Raw genomic sequence first — 23,479 nt, 5'->3', positions numbered from 1 at the left:
CGATAATCCTTTTCTCTCAGATGTATGTCACAATACAGAAGGAAAAAAATCTGTCACTACTTCTGTTTCTTCACGATTTTAACTCTCACTAAAACAGACCAAAAATATCTGAGCTGTGCTGTCCACGTTCATTTTGTAGCTCTATACTCTTACTTAAGTATGTCAATGACACTTTATTTCTCCTGGGTCAAATTCAAGATTCAAGATTCAAGATTCAAGAGATTTATTTGTCACATACACAATTATATAGAGCATATATAACCAGCAGTGAAATGAAAGTCAGGTCCGCTCCAAGGACAGTGCAATATTAAAGAAAAAAAAAATAAAAATACAACACAGATGAAAATATACATAGAAGTACAATATACACAGATAATAAAAAAAAAATATTCATAAATAAAGCTATGAGAAAATGAATTAAGGTTAATGTTGGTAACATATGACGAGATTTGCATGAACACAACACGGTTTTGAATGAATCCTCAGTCATAGTCACATCGTTATATAAAATGGCAACACATTTTTCTGCCCTTGAAAAAGAGTTTCCCTTCTTCAACTAGGCAGACAGATAACTCCTTCCACAAGAACCTTGAACTGAAGAATGGATTTATTAGCACCACCACCACTTCAAATACAAGTGGAACAGAGTAAAACTGAAATACAGAAAAAGTGAGGAATAAGTTTCTAAAGTATGCACATTAAATAAATGCAATAGTCACTTAAGGAATAAATTAATATAATATACACAATAATAATATAGATGTATGTAACATCGTACTGAAAGTAATCTCTCTAAACATTAAATTTATCCCAAAATAATGTCACCAAATCCAAACATTAGATGAAAACTAGTGATGGCAATTTCAAAACACTGCTTCATGAAGCTTCGAAGCTTTATGAATCTTCTGTTTCAAATCAATTGGTTCAGAACGTGTAAACGAGGCTTCGTTACGTCATCACTGTCTCGAAACGTTTCTAAACACTTAGAAATGTCAATGGTTCACCGCTGGAGGAGTCGCTGAGAACCATTGAACAAGTGTATGTGGGTTTTACCTGATCTCTGGTCAGTTTTATACATTTGTAGACATTTTGACATTAGTATAATTTAAAGGAATTATAATAGTTAGTAGTGTGGTATTGCCCTGTTTATCTGAGCTATCTATGAAACAAACAAAAGCCCTGGCAATTTATATAATAACCTTTAGACACTTAATAATTAATTTTATTAGATGATTAGTTAATTGCATTTGAAAGATTTTATTTTCACTAAAACATTTGCAATAGATTTGTAAAAGGGGTTTTCATGCATGTTTGGCCCATAGGTTTGGCCTGGAGTTTTGTTGCATTTACACTGTTCTGACCAGCAGGGGTCGTTGTGGAGACGGGTGTCAGATTGATTCGAAGCTTATACACAATACGGCACATTTGCTTCAACTGTTTCAGTGTTTCACAAAGCCTCGGTCAGCCCATCACTAATGAAAACAAGCTTGTTGTAAACACATACTTAAGTTACTTACAGACAAAGCTTCGATAAATGATCGCAAAGATGATGAATAGATTGACGATAGCGGCTTTAACCATGTGAGTATCAGCATTAACTGAGTGAAAACAAGATGGCTGCTATTAAGGTTACTCTCTAAGTCAGACAACATCAAAAACCTACATGGACTAGCACCATCTAGTGGCCTTAAAATAAACTACACTGAGAACAGTACACACATCAACAGATATGTCATAGTATGGTTCCTTGTCGTCCATCTGTTGTTAGAATCAGACCAGGGAACATACTCAGATGAATCCTGGGAATTGTCCGGGAGGTGTTTGCCCTGCCGAGAAGGCTGTCAATTCTGCAGGGATGACACACCGTGTTTGGCTCAGGATGACAGTGCCCTGCGTCTTGCCATGGTCTCCTTTCAGGGGTTCTGTATGCTCCTGGACTTCATCAGCATGGTGGTTGTCTACCACTTTCGTCGCAACAAGGTAAGTATGTTTACTGCCCGTTATCTCATCTGAAAAGTCTTTGTACTATTCTGCTTTTGTTCTGCTATAGAGTTACCTGAGCCAAAGAAAAAAATAGAGCTTGATTTCTGCTTGGGCAGGTTTATTGGCCTGAAGGGCAAATACTGCTTTTCAAAATGTCACAGTTTATTCGTTCTCTCCTATTACTTCTCTCTCTCTCTTTCTTGTTTTTCAGAGAATCAAAGCATCTGGTCTTATACTTATTGAAGCGATACTTTCAGGATCTGTACTTCTCTATTTCCCTGTAAGTTCCAAGACTTTTTTTTTTACTGCCTTATCAAAATGAAAGAGGAATATCTATATGTCACTGCTTAAGATTATCATGAAATGTTTATCCATTTTACTTCAATAATCTGGCATATTTCAAAATGTGAAAGGGCATATTCAATTAGGAAGAATACTTTATTCTTTGGAATAATGTGCAGCAATGAATCATTCTCAAAGTTTTTTTGTGATCTGATCACAAGTGGTGACCACACATCCTAAATGCCTAATCACCTAGCATGTGATTGTTGTTAGATGTGTTTTGAGGGAGTGCACTAAGTCATGGGATTGAACTTTGCTGTGTTGTACCAAAATACATGGATTACGATAAAAAACACAGTTGTGTTCCTTTATCTTTTCGTTTGCTTCTTTTCTCATTTGCTCATAAGCCAATTAATTCCTGAGAAAGTGATGTTGGGTGTGATGAAATAAGATTGGAAGGTCTCAATGAAATTAATTCAAAATGGTCACAGAAGAGGAAGCAATGCATCTAGACTGACCACTTGGGATTGGACCACTATATAAGCATCTAATTCAAGGTGGAAACAGACCAGGGGCAGTTCTAATTTCATGCCAACTTTAAAGGACCAGGCATCCAGGATGCAGCTGTAAAGATCCATTATGGTTTTCTTGGTTTTATCCTCAGATGACTGATTTGTACATTCTGCTCCTGAGGCTCTTTGAAATGCAATAGTCGGCTTTTCATCTGGTGTATTACATAAGCCTGCTCAATGTTGAAAGAGTGACATTATATTTATATCAGTTTGAGTCCAAGCTAAGTATTTGTTGGCCAGCTTTCAGTCACATTTACCATTTTAAATGCAAATTAAGGTCTCATTTTTGTCACATTTCCATGTTTAGCTGCCTCCAAAGGGCCAAGAGAAACCCCATCAGAACATCTTGATTATTCAACTAGATAACTCGTGTAAATTTTACGTTGTGAATGAAAATTTGATCAAACACAATGGGAGATGCTCTATATTTGATCACTTCTCATTTGAGAATACTTGTGTAAATTCAAAATTGAATCTGTCAAAAATGAATTCCTCAGCTGCAAATAGGAGTTGTGTAAACTCTGTGTTCGTTTGATAAAAACAGGCACGTCGTCTGTTGTGTTCCTGTCTCTGTGGTCTTTTTCTCTGTTCTTAAGCTGAGCACACTTCCCAGACCATCTGTGATAGTCGACAGCTCTTGCATTTATATGAGAGATAGAGGGAGGATGAAACAGGGTAAAGATGTGAAGTTCTAAATGGGGGAATGAATTACGGCCACTGATGTTTTGGTTTATTTGCACATGCTGTGCCTTTTTGTAATTTTAGCTCTGAGTCTGAATTCACTAAAGGAATTATGAAAACCAGGTAATGACACAGACAGTAAAAAAATCTATAATGAATGCAGTTTGCATGCTGTTTGGAGTGTGACCACTCTCATTCAGACACCTGAATCGGCTCTTTAAAATGCAGAAAGTGCGCTTGACTACACCACAGGTGTGGAGATGTTTGGTTATTGCGCTTATCTCCTCATTTTAACATATATCAATTAATAACTGCTGCCTTCTGCAAATAGAAAATATACAATTAACAATAAAAGGTCAAATTAAGATGTAATGTACAAGTATATGATGTTCCACATAAATAATGATTATTTTAATAGCCTTACAATGTAAACATCATAAACTGTTAATACATGATTATGGTATTATACATGTGTTATCATAGGCAAGGATTTATGTTGCCTTCACTTGCTATTGGAAATTTCTCACTTCCCACTTCTGAAGGTGTCGCATTCAAGTGCTTTGTTGTTGTAAAGAACAGGAATCATGCGGACACTAGGTTTATTCTTGCCTATTTATTGAGAAAAACTTATTAAAGTGAAAATGATATTTAGCGTCCCATTTCTGTCAAATACAGGCTAATTTTGCTGTTTATAAAATATACAATATGCTTCAAATAGTTTTAATGATAAGAATATCAGTCAAGCAATCGTTCTCCCCTCTGCCATGTTTAAAGTTTATGGTCTGCCTAACTCGAGAATCTGGGTATCAAAATTATCTCTGAGCTTCCTAGTGGTAAATACGACTTGAGAGGGCGTTCATGTCCAATTTTTAACTAGGAAACTCGTATTTGCGATAATTCCGATAGCATGTGAAGGCAGAATTAAATACAACACTGAATAATATGAAATAGGGGGGCCTGCTCTGGCTCTCTATACATCAAGGCGCCCTTGTCTTGAAAAAGGTTGAAGACCACTGGTTAAGTGAATTCATCCCTAAATGTTACAAAAATGGCAAAAAAACAGCAATAACTAAAAATGAAGCAATTTTTATGTTCATTGTAAGCCAATAAGGGCATGCTTTAAATAAAAAGCATCCCCGGCACCATAAAGGTTTTATTAAAATCATCTATCTTCCATCTCTTAAAGTCAACATAAAATCAAAACTGACCCTGTTCACTTTCTTAATTCACATTTTTAATCTTCAGTGCATGTATCGCCTCTAAAACAACTTTCTTTTTCCAATGATGTTACAAATCCCGCTTGTTTTTTCAATATCTCCCTTCCAACCACCTGGCTCTATTCTGGCATTTAACAGCTACTTTTCACAATCCAGTAATATTGTCATTTGATGTTGAATGTCCTGTTCCATGTCAAATTATGTAAGTAAAATGGGTTGTGATATGTGTTTCATGTTCACTTTTTCTAACAAATTCAGTTTGCGTGGCACAGCAAACTGAATTCTGATGTGATTTTAAGCTCTGAATAGAACAGATGACAGTCGTCAGTGATCAAATATGTGCATGCACTCTCAGATGCACTATGGCTGCATATATTTTCTATCGTGACATGCTGCTGTTCTGCTGTGCAGCGCTATGTATTATTAATGAGTCCATCAAGTACTAGCGCAACTTGTTATAAATAAATCCTCTGATTAATTAATGGCAGAGTGTTGGATGGAAAAGGGGACATCTATTTGTCTCCAGTCTGATGTTACAAATATGTCACTTCATTTCTGTTGCTGTCCTTGACTCCCTGCCCTACAGTAATGAAAGTACCCTACAGTTTACATTGTAATTTAACAACATTTGACTGTTTGTCAAAAAAGGAGCTATAACCGCTGAAACAGTTTGAAGCCTTTCATTTCTAGTGCCTTGCACACAACTTGCATACAACAAGCAAAAGGACCATGTGACGTTGTCAGTTATTTCATATATAAAATATGTCAAAAACATTTACTTCTCATGACCGTAACTCTTTCCCCGCCATTGACAGAATTTTCTGGCAATGTTTTCACTGTTGCACAGTAGGGGGCACTATTACGCATCATCTGAAAGATTACTGAATCTCCTGATCAAAAAACAGGTAAAGAAGAAGCAGAAACAAGCGCTAAAAGCATTGCCTACGCACATGTAAATTAGTGTGATTGTCAGACAATAAACATATTAGTGATGGGAAGTTTGGTTCTTTTCCGTGAACCGGATCTTTCGGACAGTTCGTTTCAATGAACCGGTTAAAAAAAAACAGTTCACCGTTTCTTTTATGTCCTCACATAATGACGTCATTTCAATCATCCCGGGGGATGAAAATACATTAAAACTCATTCATATAAAGTCATTTGTAATCCTAACTTAGTATAATAATAATTATCATCATCATGAATAAGTTCTTACATTTACGTTTTGCAAAAACACTCATACAGCCACTGTCGTGCAAACGCGGATGTTTACACAGATTAAATAAACTTACATTGACATAACATAAGCTTACAGAAGTCCTCGGTTCACCCGTGCTCATATTATCAGCACAGCATCAGTTGTCCAAGAGAAACAGTTCGGTTCAGACGACACTATCACGCATGCTCACATCGCTCAGTCTCTCAGCTCATCGGTTCTCAGTATCGAACGTGTTCGAAAGATTGAACATGTCCGAAAGAATCAATTCTCGATTCTGTACTGGTGATCCGAGAACTGCTGCAACCCATTCCTGACTCGAGAACCTCTGTATCAGTGTGTGAGTGTGCTGAGCTGAGAACTGCTGCAAGCTAAATGTAGTCTATGTCAAAACTACTGTTTTGATTAATACATTTTAAGATTTATATCAACTTATTTAGAAATTAAATAAGATGTTCCTGAAAATATCATGCATTATTGATAAAACAAATACATTTTTATTTTGACTGTTTTACAATCCATGCATTGTGTTTCCAAACTTTAAAATAATACAGTGATAAGACAGCAATTATGTGATGAACATGTTTCAAACATGATTAATTTTATACACTTGAAGCCTGCATTTTGTTCCTCTGAATAAATGACATGCATTATCAGCTCATTGGTTCTCAGTATCGAATGTGTCTGAAAGATCGAACATGTTCGAAAGAAAAGGTTCTCGATTCTGTACTGGTGATCTGAAAACCGCTGTACGTTCGGTAGTACACGCATGCTCAGCTCATCGGATCTCAGTATCGAAAGTGTCTGAAAGAAACGGTTCGTTCGGATTCGAGAACTGTTAACTCGAGAACCGCTGTACGTTTGGTAGTACACGCGCATGTTCAGTATCAGCTGCTTGTGAGTTCTCATCAGTTCTCTCAGCACAACATGTCTCAGTTCAGTGAACTGTTGGAGTTATTAGTAACATATACTTCAGGATATTAGTTTATTTCTAGTCGCTGTCACTCAAAAAGTGAGTAACTTTAGTAACTTGTGGATCAGCGATGACTCGAGATGCAAACCATTTAGAACGATTCAGTCCGATTTGGTGAACTGGTTCGAACAGTTCACTAACAAGAACCGGTTCAAAAGAACGATTTGTTCACGAACCGGACATCACTAAAACATATAATCATAAGGCATGAAATCACTCTCACTGACCTTTTTCTGGACTGTTCCCACCTGGTGGAACGACCTGATCTCAATTCGAGCAGCCGAGTCTTTAGCTGTTTTCTAGCTGCACCTGACCAATTAAGACGAGCACTATACCTATTCTATTCTTTTTACAAAAAAACAACAACAACAACAACAACAACAACCTATGTGTACTCATCATCATCATCATCAAAGCTTTTTTTTCAGGACTCTTACTCTTTTTTGCATTATATTTAATGTCAAAGTCTGTGATTCAATAACTGTTGAAGACCAGCACTATATGGACTAAAAATTACCAAATCGTCCGCGTACATCAAATGATGTTACCAATAATCATATTACCAACCATACACCCAGTTCCACATTCGTTTAACAACTTCGATAGATCATCCATATAAACATTAAAAAGAAAGGGAGACAAAATACTTCCTTGTCTAACTCTGTTACATACATTGAATGGTGCAGACACAAAGTTACCCCATTTTACATATATTGACTGATGAGCATACCAGAAAACCATATTCTCACCAGAAATGTGTACTGTGTACTGTGCTAGACTAACTGAGACTTGTTACAGCACTTGAACGCTGTTGCCCCTTGTTGGTCTGATTCTTCTATTTCTCTCCTCTTTTGTTAGTCGCTTTGGATACAAGCATCTGCTAAATGATTAAATGTAAATGTGAAATGTTAATATAATCAAACATTAGACCTATGATATTTTATTAACAAAGTTTGGGAGGGACACGTTCAAATGATCTATCTAATCAGCACGAGAGAAGGCCTACACTCAAAAAAATGATTCTTTAAACTTACTTAATTTAATTATGGACAGTGGTTCCACACAAGCAAATTGCTTTTTATTAACATTAATGGAATTTTTCTAATCTATGTAAACTCCTTGTGTTGGGACAACACGACTGAATGGGGAAGAATCTATGTGAAATAGTAATGTTGAACTAAATCAGTGGAATTGCTTCCCTATAAATAAAATCGGTTAAGTTAAATGAACATGCACACTCAAAAAAATAACTCATTGGACAAACTCAATTTACCTGAGGGGAGGTTTTCCATCCAATAAATATGTGTAACCCCAACTCATAAAAAACTAATTCATACAATGAAATGTAATTGAGTTGGTTCAACTCAATTTTATCTAATAGTTTAATTGATATTTATATACGTATAACATTACTTTTTTTTCTTGTCAAAATTAAATTTAAAAAAATAATTGGAAAACCAATTATAAGCAATTTAATTCATCATCATATACAATGTATATAATGAATATATAAGAAAAGAGGTTTGACATTAGCATAGATCACTGGCGCCACTCTTCAGCATAATGGTAACCACAAAATTAAAAAAACATTACAGAAACCTCTCTAAATGTCCAACATAACTGAACATTAAACACTAACATTACTAACAACATCATTCCCTTTACAGAAAAACATATAAAATAACACTTTAATCGCTAAATTTACTCTCCTAATGGAGTCCCTTGCAAAGCATGCTGGGAACTGCCCAGTTAGTTATGTCAACACAAATATTTAATGTAGTTTTAACACAACTGAATTAAGTAAACTTCAGTTTTAAATATATTAGGTTGATTGAACACAATTAAATTAAGTTGTGACAAAATTAGATATGTTTAAGTAAAGTGAACAGAATTTAAATGTGTCACATCTATGAAGGGCTTGAATCATTTTTTTGAGTGTATATATACATAGCCGACTTGCCTATGTTCCTCGACAGTTTTCAGCATCCCTCCGTCACCCTGACTCCTCACTCTTGGCTGGTTCCTATCATAGCCAGGGATACGGGGGTGGGGAGTAATCTGGGTTCGTGCCAAAATACAGAGCTTGGAGCCCTCTCCTCGGACAGCATGCCAAATACGCATACTAACTACATCTACATCTAATTAAGAGTGAACTCGTTAATAGCATATGTGTAACAAAGTTCAGTTCGGGGAAGGAAGGAAGAAGGCAGGGTCAGCTTTAAGGAGACTCTGTGAGCTTTATTTCTCAGATCTGTGATCCAACAAAACAAACACGCTCAATGGCGCTTCACAATAACTCAATACTTTCTGTAACTCAGTCCACACGCTCTCCAGAGTTCTCTTTGTTTCTCTCTCTGCTTCCGAGTCTCTAGTCTGTCTCGCTCTTCAGAATGCCCTCTTGCAGCTGGTTTTATGCAGCTCTCAACGCCCTTTACTGGAACAAGACCCAGGTGTTAATCATTTGAACTTGAACCACTTATGCCACGCTCGTCTCCCAACTCTCTCTCCGGTCACAGACCTCGCTAAACCACGCCCCTCCTGGCACAATATATATCAAAACTGCCTAACATTACCAAATTAAATATCGACTCAGGAAGAGGTATAGGACTGTTCAAGCTTTGTGTTGATGGACGTGATCTACTCCATGAGAGCTTTGATCATCTACCTGAATCCGATCCAGACAGAGGGCCCTTTCATACACCCTGCGCAATGCGGCGCAAGTATTTTTTGCTAGCTTCATCCCGAAGCAGGTATCATTTTCACGTCCAGCACCACGTTGTTTAAATAGCAAATGCACTCGCATCCATCTTTTCGCCCATGGGCTTGCTGGTCTGAAAACAAGGTGTGTTCAGGCGCATTGTTGGTATGTTGTATTTTGAGGCAACTGAAATCTGCGCCATTGACCAACAAAAACCTGGTCTAAAGTCAATAGCGCAGGATGTTTTGTGTTATTTAAAGGGCGCGTTAGTAATATGTGCATATAGGCGGATGCACAACACGCGTACACTGCTTATTACACACAGGGACACGCAGCCGCACACAAACATTTTTAAATATTAAAAATAAAAGGATTCCTCTGTGGAGAAGCATTCAGTCTTTCCGTTAGCAAATTCCGTCATGTAAATAGTGAATCCGCCATGGTGCAAGCACAACTGGGTTTTAAAGGGAATGGGAGATGAGACTCTAATTGGTTTATTGCACGTTACACCCAAAACACACCCATGGCTCATTAATAGGCTAGGTACAACCCTTTTGAACCTGGCCCGCCAACCATTTTTTTCCCATTAAACTAGCAAAAGTGGAGTCGGACACACTTAAGTGCACCTGCGCCATGCACTTCAAACCATGCACTCAGGTCGTTAAAATAGGGCCCATAGTCTTTGACAAAAACCTGATAAACTTGATTAAAAAAGAGAATGCATGAAGCTAGAATAATAATACAAAAACTGATTTTGGGGAAAATGTCCACTTAAAACCAGCAGGATATCAATTGCATTCACTCCAAACAATATACTCTAACATAACAATATAATCTATGTAGCAGTGTTAAGGGCTCAGGAAGAAGGTTTAACATTAACTTTAATCCAAAAATTAACAAACAACTAAACAAAAGTAAAGTGGCAGCCCCTCATGGACAACTGCCGCACATAAACATAACAAAACACAACATAAATGTCCTCTCTCGTCCTTCAATCACTTCACACCTCCTTTTACCCTTCGGGAGCTCCTCAGTGGGACTCGAGACCAGTGTTGCGAGCAGGTGATGCTCCCTAACACTTGTGCCACCAGCCTGTTTGGTGGCACAATTCGCAAGTCACCAGCCTCGCTCTGTCACGTGACGGGTATGGGTGAAAGGAGCGAGGACTCAAGTGTAAGAGAAGACTTAAGCCAGAGCTTTCCCTGTCTGATCTTTTTTTCCTTTTTTTCCCCTCATTTCAAGAAATATCTGCGTACACACGAGAGCACTGAAATCGACTCAAAACGATGTAGTATACATGCCAGGCCAGTGTGTGGTGCTGTAATTCTGCCACCGAAATACACAAAAAAACTGAGAAGAAGAGTTGTGGCTAGAAGGGGTACAGCAATGGTAGGAAGTGAGGCAAAATCTCACAATAGCACATGGCACAAAGAAACACATGACAAGCCATGTGCTCACACAAAACATGACAATCTAGCAGTGTCAGGGCTCTGTCACAAACCCGAGAGCAAAACTAGACCGAAGTGACAGAACCCTGACACGCTCAGCCTCAGCTTCGTTCCCACGGCTCCACCTGCTCTGCGTGTCACACTCGACATTAACCACAGAATCTCTGCTTGGAAAAAAATGTATACATTTATTTCCTAAATTACTGATACCATATGTTATACCAGGGTTCTACGACTTTAGCTTTCGTTTTTGTCCGTTTTTTTGTTGTTGCTTGTAAACTAAGTGCATTTAAAACATTGCTGCTTTTACATGAAAATGAGCCTGATGTATGTAAAGCATGGTTGTTCAGAGCCATATGTTGGAAACTAACATGGCACCTGCGCCCTCCCGCTAAAAATAGTATTTTGCTACACATCAACATGATGCCTCATCAAGTTAGACATCATTTCTAGCATGCATCTGGTGAGGATCACCAGTGAACATTTCTGTGCATCTCAAATAAGCCTAGTGTAAAGCAGACAGAACTAAGACAACAGATGACAAAGGTGTTTTTTCCCCCAAATTTGGTTGTTATGGAGTAACTTCTTGTGTGGACAATTCAGTATATCAAGCAAAAATTGGAAATGACTGACATGCATTAAGATTTTCACTATCCTAATAAATGTAAAAGGCATGCACTCATTCATTTCTCTGAGAGGAGAAGTGCTGCTAATTGAGTCTTCCTCATGGTTAGAAGCTCTTTGATTACACTGAAGGGGCCGTTTTGCTGTTTGCACATTTAAGAGGACGACTGTGGTTTGGAAAGCTGTACTGGTGACTCTCCTAGAGGAGATAAGAACAGATGTATCTTTCCATCAGTCTGCACTGATATTTATTTAATTCTGCTGCTTTAAATAAGACTGGCACAGAACAAAAGGGACACCAGGCTTGATGGATAATGTAGAATTCAGGAAACACTTCGGAGGATAAAGAGCAACGATTAAATGAAGACAATCTGGAAAGCTTGTACTTACCGGTATATATACATGAGTTTATTTTTGCGTTTAAGAAGTTTTGAAGGATCTGTCACTATGTTTCAATGCTTTTATTTGGGAAAACATACAAGGTTTTGATATTGTACAATTACTGTACATCTGGGGAACATGTCCTACTCACTCGAAATATAATAAAAAAGTTTTTTTTTATAAAGCCACCGAGACAATAATAATGTCATAATGTTTGCATTGCATTTGACAATTAGACACATTTTCCCCCTCCCAAGTTACAAGATACATACAAATGTGTAATATAAATAATATACCACTTTTTTATTCACATTATATTCAATTCAATTCACATTTATTTGTATAGCGCTTTTCACAATACTTATCGTTTCAAAACAGATTCAAAGAAAATGCATGCGTCTACATTACAATTTAAAGTGATTTGTCCACGTTATGTATTTCAGAAATGCACAAATACAAAGCACACAGATTAGCTAACAATGTATTCATCAATATAATAATTAAATTAAGGCAGAGAAATAAGTGAAATAAGAATACATGTTGTTAAAGGGTTACTTCAGCAATCTTTGTATCAGTAGAAACCCGGTAGTATATTCAAATTATCGTACTTTCCCCCTCATGTCCCCCTGAGATGAGAGAATTATGCATTTTATTTCTGGAAAAAATTCTCAGATGATGCAAATATTGTCATTTTGCGTCATCGGTGGATTTTTTGGCTGGAGGCTAGAGACTACAGCCAGTAGCAGGAGCTAGTTCCGCACGTTATCAACCTGCCCATGGGGTGGGATCTCACTCACAGAATGTAAATGTGCATGGCCGCTCGGCTCGGGCATTCATATTGGAGCAGTGCGGAGCGAAGTGAGTGTTTCAACTTTTCAATGAATTCCTATGAAAGTTAGGCTTCCATAGGCATGATATGAAAACGCGCCAGACTGGACACGCGTCGTGAATGACTGCCGCGCTTACCTCAGCTCTTCGCTCTCATGATGAATTAAATCTGACTCCTTCTGCGTTTGCGCCGTGACTTTCGTTCGGCTCACTCACACTTTATTGAAAAGACACGTTCAGTTTTTAATTGTAGCGTCTATTCTCTAACTGAACGAAATTATTTTATTACTATGAAAATCAAAACGACGGTGGGGGCGGTGTCATGGTGGGCAAGTGATAACCAGTGGCCGTGGCTTTGGGTGTGGCCTCGTTGGGCAGCGAAGCAAGTGCATTCTGGGAGTTGTTGTCTTTCATCCACATGAGACAAAAATAAATGTTCTGTCTTTTCTCAGTCTAGAAGGCACCATATTCTTATCTACTACATAAATGACACAGTTTAAATACACATTCATCTTCCCAGCGCTGAAGTACCCCTTTAATGATTAGGGTATATAGAATGAGCATGGGTGCGTGTTGATGCAGAGCTGCGTCATCTGAAGTCCTCGCAGGAGTTGGAGTCGTCTCTCCATAGTTGTTGGTCATCTGCAGTCTTTATGAGGGGCTGGATCCAGACTGGAGCGGACGGACTCTCTAGTTACCCTGGGATGGGCGTCCCGAGATAAAACAGAACAGGAAAATGAAAACGTTCTTCCTCCTTTAGTGGACTTAGAAATCCTAGGTACTACCAGAAGCCCAGAAGTGATGGGTTATAAGGCCATAGAAGATCAGTTAAATACACAGGAGCTAAACCGTTTAGGGTCTTATAGGTCAGTAGCAATACTTTATAATTGATACGGAACTTAATAGGTAAAACAACATTATAGTAATGAGCATTTATAGTGGAAATGTGCATGAAAATAATGTCACTGTAAAACTTCATAATGCTTCTAAAATATATTTAATTTTCTTTAACCTGTTTACTGTCACCCCCCATTTTTGAATATAGATCATAACTGAAATGGTTCATGAATGTTTAGGAATACAGACCTAAGATTGGTCTCTTTTAAAGAAGACACTCAGCTGATTATTTCATTTATTATTTTATACAAAATACATATTTGTCACGGTTATGGCCTCTTATTTTGATATTCTGTTTTGTTTGGTTTAGTTCTTGTTTCCTGTGTTTTTGAATATGTTCGTTTCTATAGTAACCAAATTTCCCCAGCGATGTCTTGTCCTGCATGTTTGGTTATGTCTTTTGTTGGTTATTGTGCTTAATTTACGTGTGTAGTTTGTGTTCTCCTGTGTTATTCTCCGTGTTCATTAAAGACTTGTTTATTATTTCTGCATCCTGTGTTTGGTTTACTACTACACTCCGTTACAATGTTTAGTTTGGACATACTACATTAGCCATGTTGTCGACATTGCCATGTGACCTACCAGCATCCCTTACGACACTTCACTGGGATAGTAAAATATGCACACTTCAGAATCTCGCCGGAAGAAGTATGTCAGATGGGTACTTTTTGTTATTTTTGTTAGTACTGTGAATTCAGACATACTACTCTTGTCTCATATTGTTTTTCACCAACTATATAGTAGGGAAGTATGCGATTTTGGATGCGTCCAGTCTCAAAAGCGTGGTTTGAAATTGCTGGTGTTTCTTATGTCACAAACTACCTTGTATCCAATCACGTCAACGTGAGGGTGGGCTTTAGCATCTCATCATTATATGTCTCAAAAGAATCCAGGTCATCCCGGTATATTTGTCTGTTGATACACTATATTGCCAAAAGTATTGAGACACCCCTCCAATGATTCAATGTTCCAATCACTTCCATGGCCACAGGTGTATAAAATCAAGCTCCTTGTCATGCAGACTGCTTCTACAAACATTTGTGAAAGAATGGGTCGCTCTCAGGAGCTCAGTGAATTAAAGTGTGGTACCGTGATAGGTTGCCACCTGTGCAATAAGTACATTTGTGAAATTTCCTCATTACTAAATATTCCATGGTCAACTGTTAGTGGTATTATAACAAAGTGGAAGCAATTGGGAACAACAGCAACTCAGCCACGAAGTGGTAGGCCACGTAAAATCACAGAGCAGGGTCAGCGCATGCTGAGGCGCACAGAAGTCTTGTGGGAAGCCTTCACAGAAGAGTTGAAGTTATAGCTACAAAGGGTGGGCCAACTCCATATTAAACCCTACGGATTAAGAATGGGATGTCATTAAAGTTAATGTGCATGTAAAGGCACTTTTGGCAATATAGTGTATGAAAATTCGGGTACATTTAGTAATATAGCGTTAGAGGGTGAATTATTTATTTGATGTATATTATAATGTTATGATGAACTATATGCCTTTCACCACAGACGTTCTATGATGTTCAAAGCAATTCTAAGGATACTGATTTTTAGAAGGCAGAGTGAGATGGTGAACGAGAACATGGTTTGTGTAACATTAGCAACATGTTATTAGCTGTTTTGATAACATAGTCAAGCCAAAGGCTAATCATATTAATTGCTGTTATGATTTCGACTTTCTAAAGAGCGATACTTTTATGCAGCGTTTACTACAGCAACTTGAGTAAAATTTGACCGAGTGGGTCTCTGAGCTGGTCTAGTGGAGATGGGGATAATTTGCATATAATTTTTTTTCACAGGAACATTTTTAATTTTGGTGAGTTTTATGGGATAAAATTATTGACTACAGGGGGATTTTAAAGAACTGTTTCCATGGTGAAGCGATTTCCAATTTCAAAATGGTTGAATAGGATGAATTTTTGTGATTAAGATTTCGAATGATACCTAATTTATGATGATTATTAAAATATGTGAGAGGAAAAAAGGCAATAAATAGCAATCACATATCTTCTTATTTCTTTCTTTTGATTTTGAATGTGAAATATAACTGAGACATCATTTCATCAGATTGAGCCAGCTACCTTATGTTTTCTGAAGACCATCCGTGAAATTCTGATGTCTTCTTCCCATAATTACAGCCACAATACATGAAGAAATAAATGCAAAATAAACGCAGTGATTCGTGAATTTCATAACTCCCCATTTTTATCTTGTCTCATCAGGTTATGATACATTATTTTAATCCAAGTGTTATCCGGTGTATTCTCCTGAGATGGGTCCGTTCGCTCGGCTTTGCCATCGTTTATGGAACAGTGATTCTTAAACTGTACAGGTACAAATAAAGCTGCCAACTTCACTATAAGTAACTGAATGATCAGAGATATCAGTTTTATACAAAAATTTTAAGTGAACTTACTTAGACATATTGTCTTTTTGAATTTGAATATAAATATAATAAATTAGCAATCACATATGGTAAGTTAACCTAAGGTAACAGTTAACAGGATTTCACTTTAATTAAAATTTCAACAAAAAAATTTTTTTATACAAAAAACATTTATACTTAGTGGCTGAACAGAAGAGGGAAATGATCAGTAAACAATGAAGCTCCTGTTGCGTTTTACACACACAAAAAAAAAAACAATTTTCATAATATTTTACTGTAAAAGTAGATATTATCTGTCTAACAATTATGCTCTTGCTGAAATCTACATGAGTGTTGCTTTAATTTATGCTTGTGTTTGTGTCTTGTCCTTCCTTCTCATACCAAGGGTTTTAAAAGTGTTCCTGTCACGCACTGCTCAGCGGATCCCTTACATGACCAGCTGGAGGGTTCTGCGTCTGCTTGCTGTGATTTTGCTTGTGGTTGTGTGGTTCCTAGTGGCCTGGACATCAGCAGTATGCCAGAATCATGACACCCATCACGCCCTCATTGACATCGGTGTCACCCCAGAGGGCCAGCAGTTCAGCATGTGCCTACTGGACAGCTGGGACTACATGATGGCTGCTGGTTAGTTCTTATTCTTATATTTATTCTACTTGAACCAACATCAGAGAGCAAAATACATACAGCAGCCCAAATATTCGGACACCTAGGGACAATTTTACTAAACAGGACAAATTACCACCTATGGGTGATAGGGTGTGTTCACATTTGGCAGGTTTGGTTCGATTAAAACAAACTCCTGTGCGAATTCTCTGTTAGTGTGGTTCATTTGAATAAGTGTGAACGCTGAACCCTGGAGCGCACTGAACAAGCTGACCAAAACCCCTTAAAAAGATGATTCTCGCTCTGCTTCCAAATTAATCAAAAACAGGACGTGATGTAACAAGATGTGTCCCTAAAAGGAAAGAATGCTCAAGCATTCCTGTTTTTTCTCGTCATAGGAGCTACGTTGCCCATTAAAGTTCGGTAAAGCCATTGGAACTGTGTCTTCTTGCAGCAGATCTTCGTTTGTGTGTGTAACACATTCCTGCCATTGTTTGGACTCCTTTACATGTTTTCTAAGCTCATTGTGAGTTCTCAGCTGGTAAAAATACCATCACATGTACGCACATACAATGATCGTATTTAGCCCAGCATTGTTTTGAAAATTCATCAAGTTATGACACAAAATATACGCCATAAAAGCTGTTTTTTTGTTTTGTATCTTTAAGTGCAGTGTTAAAAATGGCAGTGTCAACGCTAAGCGAACCAGAACTAATATATCGTTTTCTTTTTTTGGGTCAGACCAAAAAAAGCAAAGGAGCCAAACTACAAATGTGAACACAACCCTACTGACAAAAACTGCAAATTAAAGAACACAGACACAGCCAGCTCATTTCCATTATGACCAATGCAATCTACCAAGAGCAGTGCAAATAATGAGTAAAAAATTATGTGGCTTGGCAAACGATATGTATGGATAACAGATAACTGTGTCCACACTTTTTAATTTTTTCACAATTTTTCACTGCATGTCTTTAGTGAATCCTGACTTTCAGTAAATCTAGCCCTCAAACCACAATTAAAAATGCATTAATATCAATAAATGAGAAGCAGATTTTAAAAACCAGTGGCATTCATTTGAACAAAGATCATATAATAGCTTAATATGTTTTAAAAAATGTATATATGTATATAAAAATGTATATATATATATATATATATATATATATATATATATATATATATATATATATATATATATATATATATATATATATATATATATATATATATATTATATGTGAAAAGAACATAAATAATGAAGTAGATGATGTAGAAGTCTTTTTTTGGCGCCAGCTACACCTTCTGCCGTCTGCCTTCTTCATTTGTGCTACCAGTAGTCTTAGACAAGGGAAAATGAGGCAACAATGGCAAACTCTCAGGGTTACGGATGCAACCCTGAAAGAAGAGATGTGGAATGTATAAACTGATCACTTGAGTGTGGCCAAACCGCATTTAAGACATGAGGGTGTGAGACGTGGCCAGTGATGCAGAGACAGTTCTCGTTGACAGCTCGAGTACCTTCTGCTTACAGCATGAAGCACAGGGAGTACTGGAAACCCCTCTTAAAACTCATGAAATCTTTTCATGCATGCACACACAGAGACATTCTTGCTAGTATTATTAATTTGCAAGATTTTAATGGAGGAAGGACAAAGATACAAGCTATATTTAATGTACTTTTTTGTCTTTCTTGAAGATACAAAAGTCTCAATTCTCCCATTCCTTATTCATCCCCTATTTGTTAAGCAAACACAAATTTAAATTTTGGATGAACTATTCCTTCAGCACAGGGTTATAATAGTTAACTAAAACTAAAAGCATAAAAACATTTTCGTTACTTTAAATAAAATTAACATAAACTTTAATATACAAAGGGTAGCTAGCATACGTGGGTAGTACAATTCCGGCTGAGTCTGGAGGCCGTTCTGTGTGGGTTTTCATGTTCTTCCTGTGTTGCTGTGGGCTTCCTTCGGGTTCTCTGGTTTCCCCCACAATCCAAAATTATGCAGTATAGGTAAATTGGAGACACTACATTGACCAATGCAAGTGTGTGTCTGTGTGTGAGGCCTGTGATTTATTGGACATCCGTCCAGGGTGTCTACTGCCTGTGGCCCTAGACACTGGGATACTGCAGAAGATAAAGCAATTTGGAAAATGGATGGATGAAATAAAATATTAAAAAATATATTTTATTTCAGCCAAAGAATGAAAACATTTCTCATTTTCATTTATTTTCACTTAATTAAAAATTAATATTTAATAATTTGTTTCATTTACATAGCACTTTTCTGGGTACTCAAAGCGCTTTACATATAGAAGGGGGGAATCTCCTCAACCACCACCAGTGTGCAGCATTCACCTGGTGTAAGTCAACCGCATAGGTGCATCCCATGTGACTCATATTGTGGCGCTACTCCCTAACTCCTAAGCAAATATACTGGGAAAGATCCCCAAGTTTCTATGCTCTACAGCAGGGATAGCCAACGTTGGTCCTAGAGAGCCACAGTCCTGCAGAATTTTGCTCTAACCCTGATAAAAAGCTCACCTGCCTGTAGCTTTCTAGTAATCCTTCAGAACTTGATTAGCTTGTTCAGGTGTATTTGATTAGGGTTGAAGCAAAACTTTGCAGGACTGTGGCTCTTCAGGACCGACGTTAGCCACCCCTGCTCTACAGCAAGATAAGTCCTAGCTGTTACGCCTTCCTCCCTCCCTTGTGGGAAAGGCCTCAACCCTATATGAACCCAAGAGCAGAGCTCTAAAATACCCAACATAGCCTCAGCTATGCCAGGTATATCTCACCAGTATTGACAAGTCTCTTAGGGAGCAGCCTACCACGGGAGCTTCTGCTCCATTTGAGTAAAGGCACTTCTCCAGGACTATAGTTAATGGCTAAAATGATAAGGAAGGATGCCATCGGCTATTTACCTCTACTCCTCAGTTTGTAACACTGATCATCCCTATAGAAGCACCCCACCAAATGGAGCATTTATCCCTTCTTCCAGACCCAAGTTACAATAGTTGGGGAGGGAGGTAAACGAAACAGAGGGATTCTTGTGAATTGCCCATCATAATTTCGTTCACCTTGGTTCACCTAACTCTAAAGGGTACTTAAGCAACCAAAGGGAGCATGCAGGGTACTAAAAACTTCAGTAATTAGTGCTTCCTTTCGGTATTTCCACTAATCCAAGGGGGAACGTACATCCTTACCCGTTACTCAGGAAAGGGAGGCAAACTAGAGCAGGACATAATGCAATTTGCCCAATAATTTTCATCACCCATGCTCTAAACCCCAAGGAAGCCTGCCTTGAGTCACGGCACTGTACCTAAGACCCGCTATAGCTAGCGCTTTGTCTTTTTCTTTAGCTCTAAACCATAGTAAGCGACAGATAATAAGGAAGGGCACCCTACAAGCGAACTTCTTCTACTTATTAGCATTGTCAAACCAGGGCTATAGTAGAGCCAACCTCAAAGCAGCGTTCCAAAGGGGAGCATACATTTCTACTTCAAAACCCAACTGTAGTTAGGGAGAAAGGTAAAAGAAGTAGAGGGGATCTATACTGCCCCGCATAACTCTGTTCACCCTCATGGACCCCCAGAGAGGGATACATTTTCTGAAAGCTGCTGAAAGCAGCTTCTTTTTGTGACTGCCCCAAGAGATAGTACCACTCAATGGGCGGGCCTGGAGTCGCTGCAACACCTGTGTCCCAACCTTAGGGGGTGGGTTGGGGATCTGGAGAGACATCACCATCTGGCAGCACTGCTGAGTGGAAATTGGACAGATTTCATGGTGTGCAGGGCCACACACCCGCTGTTCCTATTCACCAAAGTAACTGGTTGCCGGTTTAATTTATATCGATGGATACAGTCAAGTCCCGCTTTTTTTCACATTAGAAAAGTTGTTTCACCCAGAAAGATGTCACAATACAGAAGTCAAGTCAGGCCATAACTTCCATTACATTTTAGTTTACTCCGCAGAATACTGTTAATGAGATTGGGTGAAATCAAAAAATTTAGTAATTCAGATTCCAATTCCATTTAATAATTATGGTTCCTGTAGCGATTACATTTAATGATTATTTTAATACTATTGATGACTTGTGATTCAGTGAGTAAGTCAAGAATCACTCTAGCTGAGTCAGTAAGTCGTTTGATAGATTCATATTGATAGCTCAGGAGTTTTGACACCAATGGCTGCATCTGAAATCATATACTCACTGAGTAGGTACTTTTCTTTGAATAAGTTCTTGTTTTGCGACCGTCCAAAAAGTATGTTCTATATAGTATGAATGTAATCAGGACATACTACATCCGTCGTTTTGTCATTATCATTTGACCTACTAGCATTAGTTGTCACTTCGTTACCATTTACAAATCCTTTCCTTTGGCCTCATGGGATAGTAAAGTGTCCATCCCATGCGCACTTTAGAATCTTGTCGGAAGTAGTGGGTCATCCAGGTACTATTTGCCTACTGTTTTATGAATACTATGAATTTAGACACTACTATTTTCATTTTTTGCCTACTAAATACAGTGTGGAGAACAAGTATTTGATACACTGCCGATTTTGCAGGTTTTCCTACTTACAAAGATTCAAGATTCAAGATTCAAGATTCAAGAGTTTTATTTGTCACATACACAGTTATATACACAATATACAACTGGCAGTGAAATGTAAACAGGTCCGCTCCATGGACAGTGCAAATAACAGTTACAAGAACACAAGGGAAATTAAAATAGAAATAGAATAAAATTAGAATAAAAGTATTAACATAAGTAGAGTTATAAATAAATCAAGTAAGATAAAAATAGGAAATAAGATAAAAATAAAAAAATAAAATAAAAATATAAAATATAAAGTAAGTGGATATGATAAGTGAGATAAACTGTAGACTTAAAAATAAGTGGTTAACATAATATATATATATATATATTTATATATAGAGAAGTATGATGTGCATGCAATAGGTATAATTGCAAATCGGAGTATAATGTGCAAACAGGAGTATGATGTGCAAACAGGTTTATTACAGGTTGTTACACAGTAACAATAGGAACGTAAAGTGCAGTGCAATGGCAGTATGTGAATGTTAATGTATAAACTGGATGTTTATGCGTGTGCGGGGTGAAGTGAAGTCACGTGACTGAGTTCAGGAGTCTGATGGCCTGGGGGAAGAAACTCAGGAGTCTTTCAGTCTTTGCCATCAGGCTACGGAAGCGCTTACCAGATGGCAGCAGGGCATGTAGAGGTCTGTAATTTTTATCATAGGTACACTTCAACTGTGAGAGACGGAATCTAAAAAATCCAGAAAATCACATTGTATGATTTTTAAATAATTAATTTGCATTTTATTGCATGACATAAGAATTCCGGCTCTCACAGACCTGCGTAAGGACATCAGGGATAAAATTGTAGACCTGCACAAGGCTGGGATGGGCTACAGGACAATAGGCAAGCATCTTGGTGAGAAGGCAACAACTGTTGGCGCAATTATTAGAAAATGGAAGAAGTTCAAGATGACGGTCAGTCTCCCTCGGTCTGGGGCAACATGCAAGATCTCACCTTGTGGGGCATCAATGATCATGAGGAAGGTGAGGGATCAGCCCAGAACTACACGGCAGGACCTGGTCAATGACCTGAAGAGAGCTGGGACCACAGTCTCAATTAGAAAACAATTAGTAACACACTACGCCGTCATGGATTAAAGTCCTGCAGCGCACGCAAGGTCCCCCTGCTCAAGCCAGCGCTTGTCCAGGCCCATCTGAAGTTTGCCAATGACCATCTGGATGAGCCAGAGGAATGGGAGAAGGTCATGTGGTCTGATGAGACAAAAATAGAGCTTTTTGGTCTAAACTGTGTTTGGATGAAGAAGAAGGGATGAGTACAACCCCAAGAACACCATCCCAACCATGAAGCATGGAGGTAGAACATCATTCTTTGGGGATGCTTTTCTGCAAAGGGGACAGGACTACTGCACCGTATTGAGGGGAGGATGTATGGGGCGATGTATCATGAGATCTTGGCCAACAACCTCATTCCCTCAGTAAGAGCATTGAAGATGGGTTGTGGCTGGGTCTTCCAGCATGACAACGACCCGAAACACACAGCAAGGGCAACTAAGGAGTGGCTCCGTAAGAAGCATCTCAATGTCCTGGAGTGGCCTAGCCAGTCTCCAGACCTGAACCCAATAGAAAATCTTTGGAGGGAGCTGAAAGTCCGTATTCCCCAGTGACAGCCCTGAAACCTGAAGGATCTGGAGAAGGTCTGTATGGAGGAGTGGACCAAAATCCCTGCTGCAGTGTGTGCAAACCTGGTCAAGAACTACAGGAAACGTATGATCTCTGTAATTGCAAACAAAGGTTTCTGTATCAAATATGTTTCTGATGTATCAAATACTTATGTCATGCAAAAAAATGCAAATAAATTACTTAAAAATCATACAGTGATTTTCTTTGTTTTTTGTTTTAGATTCCGTCACTCACAGTTGAAGAGTACCTATGATAAAAAAATTACAGACTTCTACATGCTTTGTAAGTGGGCAAACCTGCAAAATCGGCAGTGTATCAAATACTTGTTCTCCCCACTCTGGCAAGGAAGTATGCTTATTTCGATGCAGCCAAGATGGAGATTCATGTTGACATGCAACCATTGAGTTGTGTTGTCTATTTATAGTCATTCTCATTATA

General features: G+C 38.1%; 1 protein-coding gene across 1 annotated transcript in view; it reads left to right on the top strand.

Annotated features, from left to right (window-relative positions):
- The window catches only part of gpr158b (G protein-coupled receptor 158b), a 70,465-nt gene that overhangs the window by 31,632 nt on the left and 15,354 nt on the right, over window positions 1-23,479 (top strand). Inside the window, exons 4-7 of the mRNA XM_079818572.1 lie at window positions 1,769-1,980; window positions 2,195-2,263; window positions 16,026-16,135; window positions 16,575-16,813. Of these exons, the coding sequence (XP_079674698.1) occupies window positions 1,769-1,980; window positions 2,195-2,263; window positions 16,026-16,135; window positions 16,575-16,813 (630 nt within the window). The remainder of the gene's footprint in view (window positions 1-1,768; window positions 1,981-2,194; window positions 2,264-16,025; window positions 16,136-16,574; window positions 16,814-23,479) is intronic.

Source organism: Gobio gobio (genome assembly GCF_949357685.1).
Source record: "Gobio gobio genome assembly, chromosome: 6".
Classification (NCBI taxonomy): domain Eukaryota; kingdom Metazoa; phylum Chordata; class Actinopteri; order Cypriniformes; family Gobionidae; genus Gobio; species Gobio gobio.
This window is presented reverse-complemented; position numbering and strand designations above follow the sequence as displayed.